Below are 22,270 nucleotides of genomic sequence, written 5' to 3' on the forward strand. Positions count from 1 at the left end.
GTCCTTTAGAAAGCATTGGATAAATCTAAAGCATGTAGATAATCTGAAGGCATGACACCTCCTCTCTATGTATTCCAAGTTTTACTGAGCATATGTAATGTTTGAACACAAATGATCATGTCCCACCTTCCTCCAAGTCTTTCTTCTTTTGTTATTGCAGTATTTTTTCACATGACTTGACTCTCTGTTTATACAAAATAAAAACACTTTGAAAGATCCAGATATAAGAACAACAGTGTAGAACTTGATCCCAACAGACACAATACATGTTTTTTAGACCCTACACCTTTCATTTACAATTTACACCACCCCTGCTGTTGAAAGTAGTCCCATCTTCCCACTGCAGCAGTGACTTTTTCATACCCTTTTTCCTTGCATGCTGGTGTACTGGAGTCACAAACAGAACCAGGTAATTATTAATGCAGGGTAAAACTTTTTTCTTCCTTGAAGAAGTTTCCCTGATCTGTTTTACCACAGGGATTTGCACTGCACATTTGCAGTGCAGAAGAGAAAGGGAGTGTGGGAAGGAGAAAGAAACAAGTGGCCTGGAGAGGCTGGAGGTGTGTGAAAGGGGTAAGAGAAGAAGGGGGCTATTTTCTTTGAAGACCGTGAAGGTTCATGAAGGTTTATGGTGTTCACAAGTCACTCACCTTCATCTCAGCATGCCGAAAGCTTTTGCTGCCAGTACGGTGGAGCGGACACTCTTTGGGAAGAGAAAGTCCAAAAAGGAAAGTACTACATGCCTATAACCCTGTTGTCAGTTAATAATCTCTGTGAACGTAAAAATTTATCTTCTAGACAGACAGGCATCTTCTAATAGACTCTTTAGTTTTGCATCTATATCCTGCATCAAGAATTGTTCCATGAACGTGCTGTTAAATAGCAACTATTAACTTGTAAATGAGAGTAGGATAAAATACATGCTTTTACCAACATAGATAAAATAGCACTTTCTCTGCCTTTCAGCAAAAATAATCAGAGCACCCTGGTGGGATCTCATATTACTCAGACTCCTTATTTGTAGGTTTTACACTCCAGCACACTTGCTGATAATGTATGAAGTATGAAATTAAAACTAAATCGATTGTCAGAACAAATGAAAAAGTACACTATGCAATGCATTATTCTCTGGTCTTTTATTGTATTTCTTTATTCACCTGTTAATTCCCCAAATCCAGCCATTTACAATGAAACTTCCAGTCATTAGGGGGCTTTTGCAGGCTTCCACTGTAAAACAGTATTCACATTTCTCATGAGAGTTAGTATGTATAGTGTCGAAGGGCACCAGATAAAAAGGCTGTCAGTTCATACTATATTTGATTTCCATACGCTTATCCAAACTCACCTCCTGTGCTAGGGCATTAACACATGAAGTGTGAATTTTGTTAATAGTTGCTTCTTTTTTTTTTTTATAATCATGTTCATCAAGACTCACTTTGGTGCAGAGGTTTATGTGGGAAAACTGGGATGTGGCTGCATGACTAATTTTTAAAGCCTGTGCACAGCTTTTCAGGAATGCAGCTGGATGTAACTCCTTAGTGGCTTGCTTGTGATGACTGAATTGAAATATATTGTAACGCTTCTCCGCTTAAGAAACATGAGCTTGTTAGAAGTTAAACCTAGAGCTGAGGCATTAAGTGATTTGTCCTTTTCTACTCTTTTATTACCATTTTAGAGCAAATACTAAGTAACAACTTAAAAACTTAGTTCATTAGTTAAGGTGAAAATATCAGATCTCACTCCTTTTAATTCACATTTATTGGCATAAATGGCAGGATTTGAAAAATGCAATTTGGCTTCCCTCTATTTTTGCAGAAATATATATAATCTAGAAATTATTTATTTAGAACATTGAAAATGAAAGATTCATCTATGCCATTCAAACCACATAGCAATTCCTAAATTTCTTACTTTTCAAAAGAAATGAATTTTTTTTCTAAATTGAAATAATTTAGAAACTTGTTTAAAGGCCACCACTTCCTTAGATAGCTTTTTAGCATACATGAGAAAAGTGTTATTTAATTTCACACTTAATTAATCCTTTAACAATTTTCATTCAGGCAGAATATAAAAGTTTATTATTAATTCCTTAATAAAATATAAGTTATAGCAGTTATGTCTTTAACCTTGGACCACTTTGAGTAATTTTTTACCCTCAGATATGACACCAAAGATCAGCACAAATGGCAAGTGATAAATTGGCCTCCAGGAATTACTAAAGAGTCCTCCTCCCTTTTTCACATCAACTCTCTCTGGAAATGCTTCTCCTGAACTACTTCTTGTTTTAGCATCAGTAAGTCAATTTGATTCCTCCCACCTCCTAACTATCAATTGCAAAAGTCATCAAGATCTGGTGTTAACCATCTTATATTTTATCTCCTTATTACACTGAAGTAACTACATAAAAACTACACCTAGTTAAGATTCATGATGAATGCCAAATTGTCAGAAGTTCATATCTTAGAGGTTTATTTGCCTTTTGCTATGTGCTTGGATTTGCTGAACAGAAAAAACCTCATCTCCTTTGCAAGACACAGCACCAGTAATACTCTTGGTCAAGCGATCCATTGCATTTATACCTTACAGATAATCCCCTCTCTCAGTTTACTAATTTCTCTCACCAGTTTTCAAACTCTCACCATATTATGGAACTCAGCTACAGTAGCTGTGGGCATCCTGTTTGAAAAGAAAATAAATTTATAAGTGCTGTCATTAATATAAGACCCTTTGGGTCTTATTAGCAGATGTTGAAGCATTCCAGGCACCTAATGGAGGTGCGTAGGTAAAAAAAGTAATTACCTCTGAACAGCAATGGTGGTAGTAGCAGTAGCAGCAGCAGTATCAGTCATAGTAGTGATATCAGCTCTTCTTGAAAGTAACTCTAGACAAGTAAAACTAGGCTTCTTTTTATTCACTGCTGTCACTTAAAATCAGATGTGTATGAAGAATTCATCATTAGCTTTAAAATCTGTTAAGAACATAGAAATACAAGAGATCTTCTGAGTTTCTGAGTCCAGTGTCTTCCTACAACAGGAAATGCATATGAAGACTTATCAGAAACACCTTAAGAAGAAAGTTCCTCATGAACAGAGCAAGTTCCACCTGAAACTCAATTGGAGCTTCTTGGCTCCAATGGTTCTACTGAAAAAAAAACCCTCTCAAAAACCTGTTTGATCAGCTGGTCAGAAAACATTTTCCAAATGCCAGTCTACAAGTGTCATGGCTAATCTCTGCCTACATGCTTTTTGCTAGTTCTGCTATTTAGCATAAACAGTTATTTTCCTAACCTAACATTTACTCATGCCTTGACAAAATGTGCAACACTGCAAGCGGATGCCAAGAAAATGGCATGGCTTTGTCCAATGTCACCTCCTCACCCAGTCAGGCAGGGTGAACACTTTTGGAAATAAGTAAGCAATGTGGTTCATCATTCAAGTCAATCACTAAGAGGGATGAGGAAGACTTCTCTGTTACAGGTGGGTCATTCCATGAACTCTTTATTTAATGGATGCTTTATTCCTTCCTCTGGCCCCTGCTGCAGAAAATTGCAGGTAATATGGAGCCTCAATATAGCAACTCAATTCTTACTGAAGCTATTTGGCATGGGCTATCCAAGTATATATGCAGACAAGCATAAAATGCATAGACATCAATTTTTGAAAGCTGTCATTTCCCAAAAGGACCCATTAAGGTAGGAGCATGCTGCAGAATTGCTAATAAAAAAAATAAATTAATTTACAGTCATTTTTTAAACACCTAATTTCCCCACTAGCCTGCATGTAACACTACTTCAAACAGCTACACACGGTCTCATTTAGTGACTATAGGAGGAAGAGGTCTGCATTATGTTTGCTAAAAGAACTAGGATTTCAATTCCATCTGCCGCTGGGTGTGTTTGATTTGTATATTAATTATGCCTGTTTGTAGCTGTAAATTTGCTCCAGATTAGTAGCTGATTGGCTCTGCACATGGATTCATTACACTGCGTGGCTTTCTTGCACTTTTATAGTTTTCAAATGATTCCATACTTATGCTTTTTAGACTGCTTCTAATACCCCTCTTATTCATGTGAGCTTTCAGCCTTGTCTTATTCAGACAATTTTTTTTGCCCTTTAAGAGAAAACATGTTCCTTTAATTCTTCTTTGTGGATCCTTTTGGCTGGTGTAACGTCAGCTTTGTCCATGGTGCTACTCTAAAACACAAGATGAAAATGCTTCTTCTCCCAATCTTACAGGGAAATTCAGCATGTCCACATTTAGCATTTGCTACTTGGAGTGACTTAAACTAATGGGTTTAGAAATTACACGAGCACTCAGCATGGTATATACACATACCCACTACTGCACAACCTTTCAATGTTTGTCACACCAAAATAAAATTCTCCCACACGTGGAACATTTTTGCTCTTGATCGCTGAGTTTTCTCCCTGGTTTTAAAAATGCCCCAAAGTTCTGAGCTGTCACCTTTGTAGTTAAGACCTGTGAGATGTGCTTGAAAATGTACCACATCTGAAATGAGCCGCATAAAGACCGTCTTTGTGTCCGTATGTGTGAATGTTTGTGTACACTTAGAAAATAAATGTCAAAGAGGTCAAGCTGATTTCCCTTATATTTTAGGAAAAGAATCAACTGTGAGCTGAAAAATTGTATGCCAAGTTTCTGCCTGAAGCAAATTTTTACAATCAAATTAAAAACCTTTGAGACTAAGAGTTTATAATGGAAATACTAACACAGCCTTAACCATGGCAGCACTAGCAGGCACTGCAATAATATTAGGAAAGCTCTCCCTGCCCACAATCTAAACTAAATAAAAAAGATGCCATTTTCTAACATACACCCCAGGCTAGCAAATAACAATGATTTAATGTACTTGCCCTGTGGTAATATAGTAGCACTGCAAACCTCTGAGCCAATTTTTCTTTTCTTTTCTTTTTTTTTTTTTTTTTTTCTTTTTAAACATATATGCCCCATAGGGAAAGGATTGCAATTTAGCTCTTATTTGTGGATATATCGCTTTCATTTCAACAATTCTTGAAAGCCTTCCTGCTGTCATATGCTACTGTATGTGAGCACCCAACTGAATAAAGACCCGCCAGGCTTTTTCAGGAGTTTATTCACAGGTTTGCCTTTGCTTATTGTAGTATGCACCACATTTAAATTAGATGAGGGCTACTGTAAAGCAATAACATTGTCAATGACTGGAATCTCACTTTCCCCTCTAACAGTCTGAAGCAAATTAATGTATTGGTTGTTCATTAACAAGTAAACAGTTTCTGCTACAATGTCAAGGAAAAAGAATGTGTTCATTAATATGAACAATCTTCATCTACAAAGATGATTTACACAATGCATGTCATGAGATAGCTTTCCCCTAACTAGTACACTACCAAACTGAAAAGCTGATTCTTAGGACTTTCTTGAAATTACAATATTGTTTGTTTACCAATAAGAAAGACAGTCTCAGTCACCTATGCCACCATTGTAAGCTCTATAGTAAGTACTTAAAAAAAGAGAGATTTCTGGAATCACTTGTGGAATTAATAAAATTGATAACTACAGACTTACACTGCATCAATGATACATATTATTCCTGTGATAAGTTAAGCTAAAAATAAGATTAATTTGGTTATAGAAATTCCTTAAACAACAACACTTAAATTATTTCAAACTTGAAATTTTTCAAGAATTTTCTGAAAAAAATCAGCAAACACTGGCTAAAAAAGCAAAGCAGTTTGGATACACCAATGTAATCAGCATGCCTAGTGCTTTTCTGTTAACCCTCTGAGTAGAACCGTAGTATTCTGGATTTTTTGTACATTAATGCTATGAAAATTGTAACTTACAGAAATATTAATTTATATGTCACGACTTAATAAATCATGTTCTAAATATATTTGGGCTAGGCACCTCATCTAGTGAGCAATTCATCCATCTTAGAATTTTATTATCCATTAGAGAAGCCAGTCTAGCAGCTATAATGGAAGTTTTGATGATTGCCCTAGATTAGATGCGTAACTCCTAGATGGAAACATCTAGATGAGACAACACCCAGCTCAGCAGCGTTTAACTAATCCTGTGCTATCACCTATCAGTACTACATTTTCACATCAAAGTTTGCTTACTGCATGTAAGCTCACTAGAATATTGCACTTAAGTTGGAGTCCACATTATCCCCACTTACACTTAATTTAGAGGAATTAAGCTGGAAGTGACCCTGTTCTACTCTCCTGTTAATGCTAAGATCAGACTGTCAGGCATCTCCAGAGACCAAATATTAGATGACCTGAATCACCCTTCGGAAGTGCTCCTCTCCATCTCCTTGGTGATAAGACAGTGCCTTCCATGGCTGCCATCCGTCTCAGCTTGGTGGAAGGAAGTTGGCTTAAGGAAGTTGTAATAAGCTTAAAAAAAAAATATGTTGTCACATTTAGCACCAATACGATGCAATGATTCAAAAGGGAAATGAAGAAAGAAGTCAGGAAGACTGGTGTGTATTACAGTAAAATGCCCAGAGTGTGCTATGTGCTCTCCCAGATCATCACATTAAAAAAAGTCTGTTACCTTTAATTTCTTTTTTTCACTGGTGTTTCAAGTATTTTTAGGGGCACATATCCTGTCTTCGCTTACCCCCAGGAATTCAGAAGTTAGGCAAGAAAAAGGGATCTCACTGCCAAACAAGCCTGAACCATTATTATTTCCATGAAATTATACATACATATATATATGGTTATATTTAAAAAAATATATGGATAAATGGATACATTTCAAACCATTATTGCCAACTCTTTCAAAACAGTTTAAATATTCAGACACCTTTCCTTGAAGCCTAAAAAGAGGCTATCAGCAATTTGAAACCCGATCTCTCATAGACCTAAAAATAACTTAAAATATATTTTTATAATTATGTTCATAAAACATGAACAAAAGATTGAAAACATATCAGATGTTGGGGATGAGTAGGGTTTTCATGATCTAGGATTATTTTTACATACATTTTAAGCAGTACAAGATGGTGGAAGATGAAGGAGCCAAACATCTTACTTTAATGATAACCCTCTATTCCAAAACAAAGCAAAGCAAAGGTGATAGGAAAATCCCAGATGGATTTTTGAATAATATTTCTCATGCATAAGGTGAAGCATATTTTTTTATTTATTTTTTTTCTCCTGACTTCCCTCTCTCATTAAGAAGAACGAACATCAGCTTTTGCTTTAAGACTGCCAAATTTTCCCAATAGTGAAGGAGCATATGGTATCAATGGACATTTATTACCAAATGTATGTCTTGCATTTACATGGCTGAGTTGCATTTCTTCTAAAGGAAAGGCTGTGATATAAAGTGGGAAGGGCAATGCTGGAAAAACATATGCCAGTTCCTGACCTACTGTAAATTGATGTAGGTAAGTGGCAAGGGAGGCTTTACCTTAGCTGAAGGTTTAATCTTACTGAAAAATAATTTCTGTCCTTATCCAAATGTTATCAAACTACCATTAACTTCACAACAGCAGTGGCTGTGCCCTATCTACTAAGGATCTTTCTCTCCACAAAGAATCTAAGGTGGGATGGGCATGGTCAAAGATCTGCCACAGACACAGTCCTTCCCCAAAACCTAAAATCTGACAAGTTTTGTATGGTAGTTCTTTTGTCCTTTCACCTCTTGCCCCTGTGGAGTTCTCCAAGACACCTACTTGCTTCACTTGGGTTAAGATGTTGCTACTCAGGTTCCAGACAGAGTAACTGAGGCCAAGCACAGGCCATCTGCCCATGGGTGTACGTTCAGAGATCAGAGCTCCTGAATTAGGGTGAGATTCATTCTAATAAACTCATAACCTGAAGTTTGGTGTCTGGTGTAAGCTTCCACCAGGAGTTCCTTCTACAGTCAATGCAGTGAATCAAACCATGAGTCCTACCTGAAATGCATGCCCATGATAGGTGAGATGAATCAAACTTGGAAATGCTCATCTCTCTACATTATGCAGGATGTCTGCAGATCTAGTTTTGACTAAATATCTCACTTCTAGATCATTAACACTGGGTGGATTTAAAAACTTGCTGTATGAAGTACCTGTACCACTTCTGTGACGATTCACAAGTTGAAATTCCTGTATTTAAAGTCTTCATAGCTTTTAATATACAAATTTTTGTGACAGAGGCAATGAAAGATGCACTTTAAAGGATGGAGAAACAGAAGAATTTCAATGTTTCTTGAAATACAGTTCAAGTGATACTTCCAACTAGAAATCCAAAAGAGCATTACACCAGCTGCAACAAGCTACAGGTACACATCAGCTGTCACAGCTGTTTGTCAGGATATGCAAACAGAACTGAGAGTAGAAATGGCACCATGGGCAACTTGGTCTGCTCCTCCAAAATCTATTTGTACTTCCCAGCAAGAGCAGAAAAGTCTGCATATCTTTTTGGGCAGCATATTGATATTTCTAGCTATATGATACGAGAGAAGAAGGGCGAAAGAGAGAAAAAGGGTAGGGAGGGAGGAGGGGGGGAAAACACATTTATGTGACTTTATAATCATTGTGAGAAAATTTTAACTTTAGAGGAGAAAAATTCCATTTTATATGAATAATAAGAGAAAGTAAAAATTTCATATTTTTTATTTTAGAATAGGATTTTTGAAGTTGCTTTTTTCATTGAAGTGAAATTCTGAGGGATTTTATAATAATTTTTCTTTCAATTTATCACATCTGAAGCAAAAGTCTACAAAGTGTAATATTTCTGTGGAAGCCAACTTAAGGATAACGGTTAAATATAATGCTATAATGTTGCATTGAGGTTTCAACAAACCAGAAATATGTATACTCTGTGTAAATGCCCATTTTATTAAGTATTACAGATAGAAATAGTAAATAATTTTTAATTTCTCCATTCTAAGACAAAACTTCCACTAATTCAGTGTAGGCTTTACATATATATTAAATGACTTGTACTTTCGCTGGCTTAGAATAGTCTAGCTATTTTAAGGGTAATTCTCATCAATGTTAATCTTTAAGTGACTCCTGGAATACCCAGGTCATGCTGAGAGGATGTCTGCACATTTCTGACTGTGAGGCAAAGGAACCAGGAACTTCTCAACTACATCATTACATACCATTACATGACAAAATGCGTCCACAAGCCGTTTCCCAAGACTCTGCATTGTCATTAGCAGCAAACAATATGGAAGCAACCTTTTGTGGCCATCACCACGTCATCTTCTGGAAACTACAAGGCTGCCCTAAACGGAATTCCCCGTTTAGCCTGCATTATATCCTCCAACAACAATCACTCCCTGTGGAAGATTGATGCAGGTTTAGAACGAGCTGCTATAGAAGATACTGTTTAATTTTATTTTCATTTTTTAAAGCCTAGATTTGTAACCCCTAAGCATTAGCGCGTTTGATATTGTTTTGGCCAGAAACAGGCAAGGAGCTTTAGGGTACTATAAAAGATATGTGCGTATAAAAGCAAAAAAGCCAGAATAAAGCCCTAATGTGGGTTGTCAAGGTTTAAATTGATTGTTTACTCAGAGGGTTAACATGTGCTAAAGTTACATACTGCAGTTCCTAGCTTCACTGATGAAAACATTCACTGCTTCTATCTTTAAATAAAAAAGCAAAATAGCCTTAACCCTTTGAGGATCATATTAGCAGCAAGTTGCAATCTAAACAGAGAACAAGTATTTCAATCAATTAGGAAATTATTCTTACAAAGATTCTGTGAGCACCCTTTAGTGTTCCACCATCCCAGCATTTACTGCTGGATAGATCAGCTGTAATCACTTCACACAGGTCTGAAGGATTTTCAGGGTCTCAAAGGGTTAAAGCCAAGACTTTCGAGTAAAAGTGTTTTATTAAAAGGGTGAGTTAGGTGAGCGAACAGTCTCGGATGAACTTGGTGAATAGTCTTCCGATTCGGAGTTGAGTTCAGGTGGAGCTTGCTGTGCCTTATAACGTCCCCTCACATCCTGGTTGCGTCTTCGTCGGAAAACCTGCCTCTCCTTATCAAGAGCGGTGGTCTGGCAGGGGCATAAAATAAGAATAAATGAAATTAGGCTATGTGTGAAATGCAAAACTAATGAAAACCATGAGTTTTTATGTGGCCTGCAATACCAGGGATAATAAATGTTCAGACCAAATTAAACCTGTTCTGTCTCAGTCAGGTCTGAAAGGTTGAGCCCACAACATAGCTAAATGCTTTAAAAAGTGCATTTCCCAAACATTAAGAGGTAGCGTGACATCATCGAGCAGATACAGTACCATATATATGGATGCCATATGTTCTACTTCTGGATGCTATTAATTTCATCCTTTAATAGATTCAAATTTCAAGCCAAATACCAAATGACCTTCCCCCCACCCTTCTCCAAGTATAAATCTGTTTCTACAGGCAAGGCAGAGATGTACGCTTGTCTTTGATTTGACCTAATGAAGGCTGATACACACTCACGCAAGTTCAAGTCAGTGCAATCAGCTAACAAAGATGGACTGTGATGAAGTTGTCAGACAAGAGAGAGAAACAAACACTGAAGGAAGCTAGCCCAGCTCTTTGACACTTCCTCACGCTGCTCGATGGATGTTCTTAGGGAGAATGCTGAAGAGCTCTGACAGAAAGACCTGTTTAGCCTGACCACCCTGTCTCCACCTGCTAACCAAGGTCTATTGAATTAAATACTCCACTAATTATATCTAGGTCTATCCAGAGTATCTAGGAATGGGAAAGAAGAACATTTACTTGATGGGCTTCATTTTTTGATCAGTTTCTGCCAGTATTGGGAATGCAAGTCTTAATAAGATGGCTGTTGACTTCTAGCCATATCCTTTCTTCTGCTTTTATGGCACATTTACAAGGTGAAACTGCGACCCAGATAAGGGCAGCCTAAGTCTGACTAACAATTTCAAGCATGGGACTGGGTTTTGCTGTTGTCTTGGTTATGGAGTATTAGACTGCAGTCCCTGAAATTGCTGTAAAATTACAAGTTCAACAGGATGGCCTTGATTCAGCAAGAGCACTTCAACACAGTTAACTGTCTTCTGCAGCAAGGCTGCCTTCATGAATTTTTTTGAAAAAGCAAAATGGGAAAAGGCAGGTAGCTAGTAAGACGACATAAAAAATGCAAACAAATATCCGATTACGGCACTGGAGGCAAAGGTAACTTTGAGAAGCCAGTAGGTTTGACTTCTAAGACTTGTAAAATTTGTCCCTACTATGAAAATCTCCATTTAAAACAATGCAGCCAAAAGGTTATTCTGCTTCAAAGGATTTATTGTTTTTTCTTCAGAGATACATGACTGATTTCTCTAGCAAATTTACCAGTTATAGCATGAGCCTCAAAGGAGAGCAGAGATGTATTTTTATAGCCAACATATTTTTGAGAACAAAATGAAAACTAAATCCATCATACCGGTGCAGAATAGCATTATAGCAACCCATGCTCTAAAAGAATGCAATCAGCATTCAATAATGATCTAACAGAGACAGAAAGATGGACAAGAGTACAGAGCTACTATAGCCAATGGATTTAGTTAGGCTAAATTGCTGAACTAATATTTTTGTGTCTGGAACCTACATGGCATTACTTTAAAGGGGCAAAACATTACCTTTGATAAGTTCATCCCCATATTTTAAATAACTCCTACAAAATCCAACACTTCTCATCTCCTGAGAACTTCTCTGTTCACTGCTAATCTTTCAGTAAAGAATATATATACTCTAATTAGTATTTTCAATGCCTTCTATGTTTCTTAGCCTTGGACCGATTCAGTTTTTGATTATTTTTTAATGTGAAACAGAAGATTACCTAGACCTTTTACACACAGTGAATATACTGCATACAGTATGTAATTCTGTGTGAAAATTGAAAAGAATGGCATATATTACCATTCTATAAAATACAGATTTCCATTTAAAAAGATTTTTTATGCTTACAGGAAATAAGCATTTATTTCAAGTTTAGACCACATCACATCATCCTCTGGTAATAGATACTCTCTTGTGAAAAATTTGAACATTTCTGGTCAAATAAATAAAAATATTTGTATTGAATTCAAAATGTATTTTTAAAACCTGCTCCATGAGAATGGTAAATGTATATGTAAAAACTGAAGATATTTAAAACAGAGTAAATTACACAGAAAGAAATACACTTGAATAAAAGATCTGTTTTGAAATTTAGCCTAGGATATTGCTATTTTTAAAGGAAAAATATCCAAAATAAATAAGCCAGTTAAATAATTAAATATCAGGACATATTTTTTAAGATGTTAAAAAATAAATCCCAAGGTACTGGTTTTCTACTATTGTTGGGAAAGCTTTTGGGGGCTTTTGTTTAAACACATTTTTAAAAATATACATAAAGGCACTTGCCTCAACAATAAAAAAAATTAAGCAGAAATACCCCTGATGATCTCACTTAATCCAGCATGCTATGCTGTAACTTGTAGGACCAAATATTTCTGGCTTCCTAACCCTTCAGAAACTTCCTGAGATATTTTGAGACAATATTTTTCTTTATATTTTTATCCAAAGTCTCCCTTGAATATTGTCTAATCAGTCTTTGTAAAGACACTCTTGTAGACTCAAGGGTATTATTGTGGTAACTCTCCTGGGCTGAGACATTCAGAGCCTTTCTCACCCAAAGAGATTATCAAATAAAAATATATAAAGTCACAAAGAGCTAAAAATACACAGGTCATATTCTAACATTTAATGTTTAACATATCAGACCCACAAAATGGGTCACTTCTGGCCACAGACAGAGCACCCACAAGCCCTACAGACCTTGCAAGACCGGGCTTCTTCTGCGCAATGTTTTGATGATGTTTTGTACTTCCAGCATCTAGTACGCTGCCAGACGGTATTGCCACTCTGCATTCTGCACAAATGCTATTTTTCATGTAATGAGGTCACGGTTATTTTTTACCTCTGAAGAATTTCAAAATATGATAGATTAATGCTGTGGAATGCAGGGGAGATGGTAAGAATCATTTGAGTATTGAACTGTGTGTGTAAAGGCAGTTTTCACCTACTGTACCTTCTTGTGCGCGTGGGCATATTAAAAAAATCACCTTTTTTGTTATTATTACTGATTTTTGTAACAAAGGCCTCTTATACACATTGTCTTGGTTTAATAGATGTATTATTTCATCTACTGTTCAGCTGAGTGGTTCACCGGTGCATGAACCAGTCCATTATGGATTTCCAGGGCATTTCTACTTTAAGCTACTCTTTCAATAAATAATAAGAGGATCTGAAGTGCACTTATGCTTCAGAGGGCTGCAAATCCCAGATTTTCATTATCACATTTTGACATTTTTTTCCCTGGCTCGAGGTGAGAGAGTGAGAACTTTGAGCACTATACGATAGTAATGGCAACTCAAATGTAAGGATAGCATTCTTATTTAAGATATGCGGCTGTCCTCCTGCAATCCATGAGGAAATGTAGAGCTTCTTATCCAGCAGCAGATAAGTGGATTGCCTCTAATAGTTTGGTGCTGATGGGTCTGAAGCACTTCATTAAGCACTAATGTATTTTGCATCAACATTTAGTAATCCTGACACCCAATACCAAATGGTTAACAAGCCATTTTTGGAAATGCATTTAATTTCAAGTAAAGAAGCATTATTTTAAAATCATTCTTTCTGTCACCTGTATACCGAGGTGCAGTTAGCATTTTCCCAGGATTTTGCCATAGGGAGTGTCTTCATTTTGATTTCTACATCTTGATGTTGCAGGCCTCCTGAGCCATGCAAATTCATTTTTTATCTTGGAAAATGTTGAACTGTGTGTTTATGAACAGACATTCAAAAACTATAACAGCTTTGATATATATGTTGGATTTGCAGTGGGAAGCGCCTTATTTTAGCTGTGGGGTGATATTTTCTGTCAGGTCAGTAATTATTGGATTGAAGTAACTGCATTTTATGAATGTGAGCAGTGACTGTTTTTCTTTTCACTTGTCTTAATTTACTGCTGGACACCAAATATAGATATATATGCATTTCATTAATAAAAGAACATTATTGTGCATTTTGCCTCTTAGTCCATCCATTATTCATACCAGCCAGGAGACTGAACTGGGGATGCAGCTGTTCATGCATTAATCTAAAAAACCCTTCCCTTCACTTGCTTTCATTCTGCAGGAGCATATTTGTTATTTGCTTGTAATTTCTGTGATGCTTTGTTTAGTGTGTGGAATTACATGAACATATTGCAACACTGGTATTTTTCTTCCAGTGCATTCTTTTATATACATATATGTGTATGCACATATTGAAATGTTCACACCTAGATAATTTTATCTTACTTCCTTAAGCTTCTGGCTAGTGACCTTGATACGCTGAGATATGTAATGATAGGTTTCCTTACTGTAAAAATTACCATTAAACAACGCTCATGGCACGAGCCAGGCAGCCCTTCAGTCTGATCTTTTTTTTCTTATTTTTTCCATGGGTTTCTCAGGTTACACACACACACATATGTATAATTTTATATAGATATATAAAATATATATATGTGTGTGATTGATTTATGTTTCAAGACACTTTTTGGAGAGTACTTCAAAATTAGCAATGCACCTCAGTCCAGGAGTAAAAGACACGTGTTATTTTTAGCCCCTCAGGCACAAGCTGTAAGTTAAGCCAAGTTACACGGTGATTTGGAGATGTGCAAATGACCACATCGAGGGGACAAATTAATCGAGTGGATTTGAACCTAGACCTCCAAATGCAAAAGGCCAGTGCTTTAGCGCACCATGTAACTTCTGGCATGAAATTTAGCTAAAATGAAAGTAAAAAAGAAAGAAAACCAAATCAATTTGATGTATGCTTTGTACTGCATTGGTGAGGGAATACAAAGTAGTATTCTACACATACAACTGCTGAATTAGTATTGCTATATTTAAGTTTGTGTTTATTTTTTGACATCCCCCCTTTTTAGAGACGTGATTCCTCAGCTGGTTTGAATTACATGTGGAAGAGAGTTAGTGCCAAGTTGTTTGCAAGGGTGAATTTTATTTATAGTTTGAAAATCAGTTGTGGTTTTCTTAGTCAAAGAGCAGAAGAGATTTAAAATGAGTTTAGATGCTTGCCTGTTTCTACCAGTATTCAGCTTACGGAGGGTTTTATGGTATTAAGCATGGCACTCTACAGATAGTAAGCCCGATTCCCAACTTCCTTGTCCCATTGTCAAGACGTCTGGTTGTAAGTATTGACTTGAAAGTGTCCTGTATTTACTTGGGACAGGTGTAAGTAACTTGACAGATGCAAAGTAATGGAAGTTAAGAACCAAACATAGAGGATGGAACTATGGGTTTTCAAATGAGCTATTCAGATACTTTTTTAACTGTGATGATGAGAACTGTATTTTAAAAATCAAGTATTTTATGAATTTAGTATGGACTGGAATGTTAAGCATCCAATGTACCTCATCTCCTTGCTATTGTCATTACACAGATAAAATCATTAATGACTTTCCTATACATTTCCTGGGTTTTATTTTGCTCCTTTAGCTTTTATATAGTGTCTGTGGATATATAGAAAATAACATATGCTAACATTTTATATGAATTTTATACATAATACTACATATACGAACATTGCCTACTAAAGTTTTACATTAGATACAACCATTCTGATGCTCCCCTGATATTCTGAATCAGCCCAGAAATGGCAGAAAATTTAAGCCATTCTGTCAGTAGCAGATTAAAATAATGTTAAGATTCAGACATAAACCAGAACCAGTTTGGAAATTCAGGGTCAAAGAAAATATTGGTAAGCTATGGAAAGCACTGCCTTCAAAGCATGCTGCCACTAGGAGGAACAGGTAAAGCAGCTGAAGAAGGCTATGGACTGGACACTGCAACACTTGGGGCTAAAGAAAAGGCTTGGAATGCTTCCACTATATTCTGGCTTAGTTACAAGAAAGCCAAAAAATCTGGATTCACACAAACTGTTAAAAGCCTCAGTTAATGACATCTTAAAGAAAAGTTCCTCATAAGAAAGTAAATCCATCAGTTATGATATTTCTGAAGGATAATGCAAGTGCCATTTGGATTTTTTGTGGTCACTGCTGATAAGTTCCCATATAAAATATGAATGAATTGGCTTTAAGCCTTTTACAAAGAGAACTACCAGAGAATGGGCTGACTTTGGAGAAAAAAAAAGAAATCCTGAACATAGTACCTCTGCTCAGAGATGGGTGATATCTTCTGTCTTCGGCTTGAGTTGGCATTAGCAATTTGGGAGAATGGAGATGTGACTGCACCATGGGCATTACCCTCCTGCACCAAGGCTGGCTTTCCTGGCTATCAGGAACAACAAAGTTTCACCAGCCTTGGCACAGTGCAGACTGGGGGGGGGGGGGGGCGGGGGGGGGGGCGCTGTAACTGGGACCCCCAGGTCTCATTCCCTCCTGCTGCTGCTTTGGCCTTTTCTGCACTTGTGTTTGCGGGGCTGGTGTCCCAACAGCATTAGGTGGGCTGCTTTAAAACATGTATCACTGTGGGGTCCAAATGATTTTACTGATTTAGCCCCTCTGATTTTTCTGTTCCTTCTGTTCAAGGAACAGTACAAGATTTCCTAGGCATTATATCTTATATCTGATATAACAAACATTATTGTACATAAGGTTTGTTGTATTTTAGTATCTAAAAAAAGTTGTGTCACTTTTGCACATCTTATTCTACTGAAAGGGAATATAACAGGGTCACAAAATTGGGACTTTGAGGCACTTTGGATAGGAATGCCTTTTAGGCCGAGAAAGGAAAAGGTTTTCTGGTTGATTGAAGTAGGAAATAGTGCCATTTAAAAAGATATTTTAGAAGATTACTAGAAACTAGGGATGAAAACAATCAAAGGACTGGAGAAGAAATGAGTAGTTCAACACTGACAAAGGGAGCATTACATTTTCCTTGGGATCTGCTTTCATTTTTCGCTGTACTTGTGAATTCAGGTTAATTTTCATGGGCCTGTGATAAATTAACTGTTTTATAGATGGGAACTGATGAACCTTTTCATATGCTTTGCATTTGCGTTACTAAAAAGTAAACACTTGCTACATCGAAATGGTTTTATTTAGCCTAAAAAGTTGGTCACTACAGCAGTTGCTTGTTCTCGTAGATGAAAGAGGACCAAGCACAGGGCAGTGCTTGTTTGGAGGTACCCCCTGTTATAGTATTTCCTAATTAAGCATCTACGCCTAGGAGCCCTGCTCTCCCAATTGGCCTTTCCACACTAGGTGCCCTGTTTAGAAAGCGCTAATTATAAACATTGTTGTTACTGCCCCCAGCTGGAAAACAGAGCAGTTTATGTATGAATAAGAGAGATTATCGCCCATCTGCTCCAGCCCATTATTCAGGGATGTGTCATTTTGTATGCTGATGACAGCCATTACTAGTGCTTTAGTAAAATGGCTTTTTTTTTTTTTTAATAGCGTTTATTTATTTACCAAGTTGCAGAATTAGTCTTCCCCCCCTACCTCCTCAAAATGCATATGGTTTGTTTCAAAATCTGGGCTATGCAGTCAAACTGAGTCAAGGCCAGTCTGAGAGGAGATGCTCCATTTTATCACAGTTTCTGGTGGTCTGCTCCCCCTGAAGCTGGGGTTTTAAAAGATCCAAACATTGTGTATAGAAAGACAGGAGTTTTTTTGGGGAGTTATTTTTCTTTTGGTGTAAAATACAGTAAAGCCGAGAAGGACTGTGAGCTGATCATGGATAGCAACTAAACTCCAGGAAGAGAAATAAAGCTCATTTGAGCTTTCCTCTGGTTTACAGAGGAGGCATTACATTTGCAACTATTTGACAAAGTCCTGCTTGACACAAAGTGCCATCTTTTCCTTCATAACCAGGAAAGAAGAATTCCTCTAATACTATCAAACCCACAGTCAGCTAAAGCTGGGCACTCAGGTCCCATTCACCCTGTCTTCAAAACCAAAAAGCACAGATGCTGTGCTGCCGTCTCTTGGCTGTGTTGAAAGGTTGGAACCTGCGAAGGATGATGCCAAGTGACGGGACAGACCAAGCAGGTTTTGCTGTGCCCTTGCAGGTCATGGTAGGTTTGTAGCCACCAACGCAAGCGCAATAAGCTGGAATTACAGGTACTGCTGCACACTTGAGCAGTTGGAGTGAAAGTGATTCTCAATTTTTCTACTTTTTTTGGTCTGAAAAAAAGGATTATTTTTGGTTTTTCTTTCCCCAGAACATCCATATCAGTATCTACTTAACCCTCAGTGTGCGCTCGGTGAACTGCTAGGGTTTATGGAATCCGTGCTGTAGCCCGATCCATGCACTCAGTGAAATGATCCAGGGTGGGAGTTTTACTTTACTGGAAACACTTGCAGTGACCATCTCTGCTGTTTCACTAATGTGGTTAATTTGCTGTTTTCCCAAATAGCTCACAGATGAGTTTTTAAAGTCTTCAAACATTGCATTGTTAGAAAATGCAGGTTTTGCAAGAAACGTAAAAATTTCTCCAGCTATCAATATGCGGGTCTTGTGAGTAATAAGAAGGAAAAAAGCCAGCAAATAACCACTTGATGGAAATTCCAGGGCTCTGGATTGATTGAGGAGGTGTGTGGACCTAGTGCCTCGTGTGGGCTATCAGACCTGGATCCCTCCTTGCCCCCGCTCCAGAATAACCCCTTCCCCCCCAGATCCCCATTTTATCATACAGGTTAAGCCAGCTAACAACAACCCTGGCACAGTTACACAATGAAGAAAAATATATTCAAAAGACTCATGCAATATTTAAAAAAAATCAAATAAAAATAAATAGGTATCAGAAGGGTTTTAAAAAGGAAAGAGAAGGAATGCATTGTTAGAAACACAAGCTTACCAGCACATACAATGCATTGTATTTCATTGAACTTGGGAGAGTTTCTGCAGACCACGTTATGTAAATGCATTGTTCAATCTAAGGTAAGGATTGTGTTTAGTGGGTTTAAAATGACAGTATATAGCTCCACATCTCGCATGGAAAAAGAGGAAAATATATGCTGAGAGCCTGTTGCTGCTCCGTGTGTTTCAAAACAGGAGCGCAGGGGAAGCAGATGCCTTAACAAGCAATAGAGGAGGGGGAGGGTGCATACTTCAGCATATCTAGTAGATTTTCTATATACACTGTCCTTTTAACTATAGGAGAAATTGATACTGAGCATGTGCGATGAAGAGAAAGCTGGCAATGTGGGTGTGAGGGATGGGTGAAGAAAGGGAATGAGGGGGTGTGGCATCTCAATCAAGATTAAAACGAAACTGATAAAGCAGCATATGGACCGGATAACAAATCAAAAAGCATGTTTATCCACTGAAGGAACTGGTTAATGGAGACTGCCAGCACGTTGCCATGGAAACACTGACTGTTGGCGCTGCACCATCTCATACCTTATCCAATACATTCCTGGTTGTTGGTAGTAGTCCAAAGACCCTGATCTCTTGATGGTAAACCCGTGGTCCAGCTGAGCAGAGAGAAACGGGGCAACTCAGTGGATCGACATTAGGCTAAAGAATTCAGACTCCAGAGCAAGCTGTTCCTTATTTAGTGCATATTTACTGTTTTCACTTTCAGAAGGCACTTCTCTAACATCCTAAAGCTATGTACCAGAGACGAAAAGCAAAAAAAAAGTAAAGAAATAAAAGAAAAAGATACTAACTCTAGATTCAGTCTTGCTAAATTAGAAGCCGATTTATTCAAACTAAAATGGAGTTTGTGAAATAGGTTACTTAATGCATAATGCATTCATTTAAAAGTCTGACAAATATCTTGTTACCTCCAAAGACAGAAGTGCCCTTTTAAGTTGCACATACCAGTAATGGAAAATTATCTTTTGCAATTAAACTGTGAGGTTTAATAATTTAAAAAAAAATGCAGTGCAACCATCCCAAGGAACAGGCTAGACAGACTACACAAGGCTTAAATTAGACTGCTTCATAATCATGGAATGTGTAAAGATGAAAAGAATCAGGTTTTGATACCCCATCAATCATGGTAATTCATTTCTAAAAATGCGTTAACCTTGGAGAGGAGGACTACTCAGAGCCATGAATAACATTGTTTATCATTTCAGCTTACACCTCATGCTCAAAAAGATAACAGTACAAAACTATTCGGTTTAAAATTGCACCAATTAAAGTCAAAATAGAAATTAACTTAACATCGTGTCCAGGAAAGCGTGCTCATGATATTACTTAAGGAATACAGATCTTTTAGGTTTAATTTATCATTATCAGAATCGTGTGCATAGGAACAAAGAAAATGTGTTGTTTTCTCTAACCCTTCTGTGCTGCACTAACAGACGGTGGAGACATCATTTAGCTGAGTTAAATAAAAATTTAGGGGAAAATATCTTGAGGGAGACACTTCGCCTGCTTTAAAATTGTTAGTTGTGATGATGTTCACATTTTACCCTATGAAGAGAAAAGGCCATTTTGTGCTTCACTAAGAACGTGGCATATATTTCCAATACTGACGACTATTTTGAATTCTAAATTCAGTAAAGCAGTTCAACGCATTTCCAGTTACCAACCACTCCAAGGGTAGCTAGGACCTAACTGCAAATTTAATTTTTTCTTGATGACTCCCCTGCAAGCGTAGAATTTAATAATTTATTCCATTTTGTTAAAACAATGCCACTTGCATCTTATTTAGAATTATTTAAAGGACGTTTCCTGTTTAAACGCAGAACCTTGTACCGAGTTAATTTGCTGTTGGCTTAACTACACTGGTCTGTTATTGCCATCTACTGGCTTCCTTGTATGCTGCACATAAAATACACAAAAGGGGTGTTTTTTCTTAAAAAGCAGATCAAAAATATTGCCCTACAGTCGAAGAGCTAAAAAGTAATAGAGAAAAAAAACCAAAACAAAACCGGGGGAGTTGCTTCCTAACACGACCTGAAACAATTTTGTTGGCGTGGAACTGCTGCTGTGGGAAACCTGACTGTGGACAAGGGTACCAGGACAACACAGACAATAGATGGGATGTGACAGCCCAAGCACGGGTTCACCTTTAAGCCAAGCAAAACCCACAGACTAAACTTGGCTTCTCTTCCACATCACTCAAGAAATCCCACCGCTAAAAACGCTGCTTGGAACATGTGATTTTATGTTTAAACCGGCAGAATGCAGGGCAACAAGCCATCCACCACCTTGCCCTTGCCCGACTGCCAGCAGCGGCCCCACGTCGGTGTCCCCAGCCCACCCAGGGCTCTACAAGAGGCAGAGGGCTGCACCAACTTTCTGAGCAGCTTTTCTCTTTCCTGTCCTACTCAGTTCCTCTGAGTCTCCAGCTGGAGTTTACTCCCATTGCCAAGACAGAGACCTCATACAACCTTAAGAGAAGATTATCATTAATCTTTTCATCTGTCTTAACAATGGCAAAAATACAAGCACAGAAGTGACAACATACAGGCAAAGCTTTAACATTTCAGACAAGAATACAAACGATACTCGGTTCATACAAGGAATTACTGCACACTTCTGGATCGCAGAAGCATTCTGAAAAAAATTATTTTGGCTCTTGGTTGCTTGAGCCACTGTCACTAAAGCCCAGAGGGTACAGCCACAGGGTATTGTTCTGTGGCCAAGGAAAAACAAAAAAGAGGTGACACCCTTGGAGAATTGAAGGAAAAAAATGTATCCCCCAATTTTAAAAAGACTAGTAAAAAGTCTGGTTTCATGTTTTTACTGCAGTGTCTTTTATAAACACCATCCTGTAACTATAAAATACTGTTCTTATTGGAAAGCTGTATGAGAAACCTGATCCTGCAAATATTTTGGCACATGCTTAGCAGTTATGCGGCCACTTTGACACGGGCTGGAGGGGCACTAGCTCAGCCCCTGTCTGCTACAGAGACGGCACTCAATGTCTATGACAAGAGTTTAAGAATGGAGCATGAAAAGTGATCTTTCTCCTACGTATTCTCCCCGCAGCAATCAGAGTTTTTTAGGGGCTTGCTAATTCTCTTGCTGTTTTAAAAGCTAGCTCTCCAATTAAAATTTTGCTGGCAAAGCTATGTTGGTTTAAGGGAATTTTTTTTCCAACTGACATAGTTATGCTGGCAGAACTTTTAATGATGTATTAAGGTATCAACAGAAAAGTCTCTTTGCCTGTATAGCTAATTTTGTTAGGTGAATCATCTCTGCTACATCAGCAAAGGAACTACTTTGCTAGTCATGCACAACACGTTCATTATGGTAGTCTGTCCAAACTGACAAATCCTTTCAAATGTGGACAAACTCCAAGTCTGGACACATGCACAAACACTTGCAGGACGTCCCTAC

The 22,270-nt window shown here is 37.6% G+C and overlaps 1 protein-coding gene across 3 annotated transcripts in view; it reads right to left on the reverse strand.

Moving 5' to 3' along the window:
• Positions 1-5,096: 5,096 nt before the first annotated feature.
• The window catches only part of DCLK1 (doublecortin like kinase 1), a 251,398-nt gene continuing 234,224 nt past the window's right edge, over positions 5,097-22,270 (reverse strand). For 2 of the 3 annotated variants that reach the window (XM_055702445.1, XM_005446484.4), the window contains one exon: positions 5,097-10,011. In XM_055702445.1, the coding sequence (XP_055558420.1) occupies positions 9,847-10,011 (165 nt within the window). In that variant the 3' untranslated portion in view covers positions 5,097-9,846. Of the gene's footprint in view, positions 10,012-19,372; positions 19,447-22,270 lie in introns of all 3 variants that reach the window. The other variant, XM_055702446.1, reaches the window with a different exon arrangement.

This window comes from Falco cherrug, chromosome 2 (genome assembly GCF_023634085.1).
Source record: "Falco cherrug isolate bFalChe1 chromosome 2, bFalChe1.pri, whole genome shotgun sequence".
Lineage (NCBI taxonomy): Eukaryota > Metazoa > Chordata > Aves > Falconiformes > Falconidae > Falco > Falco cherrug.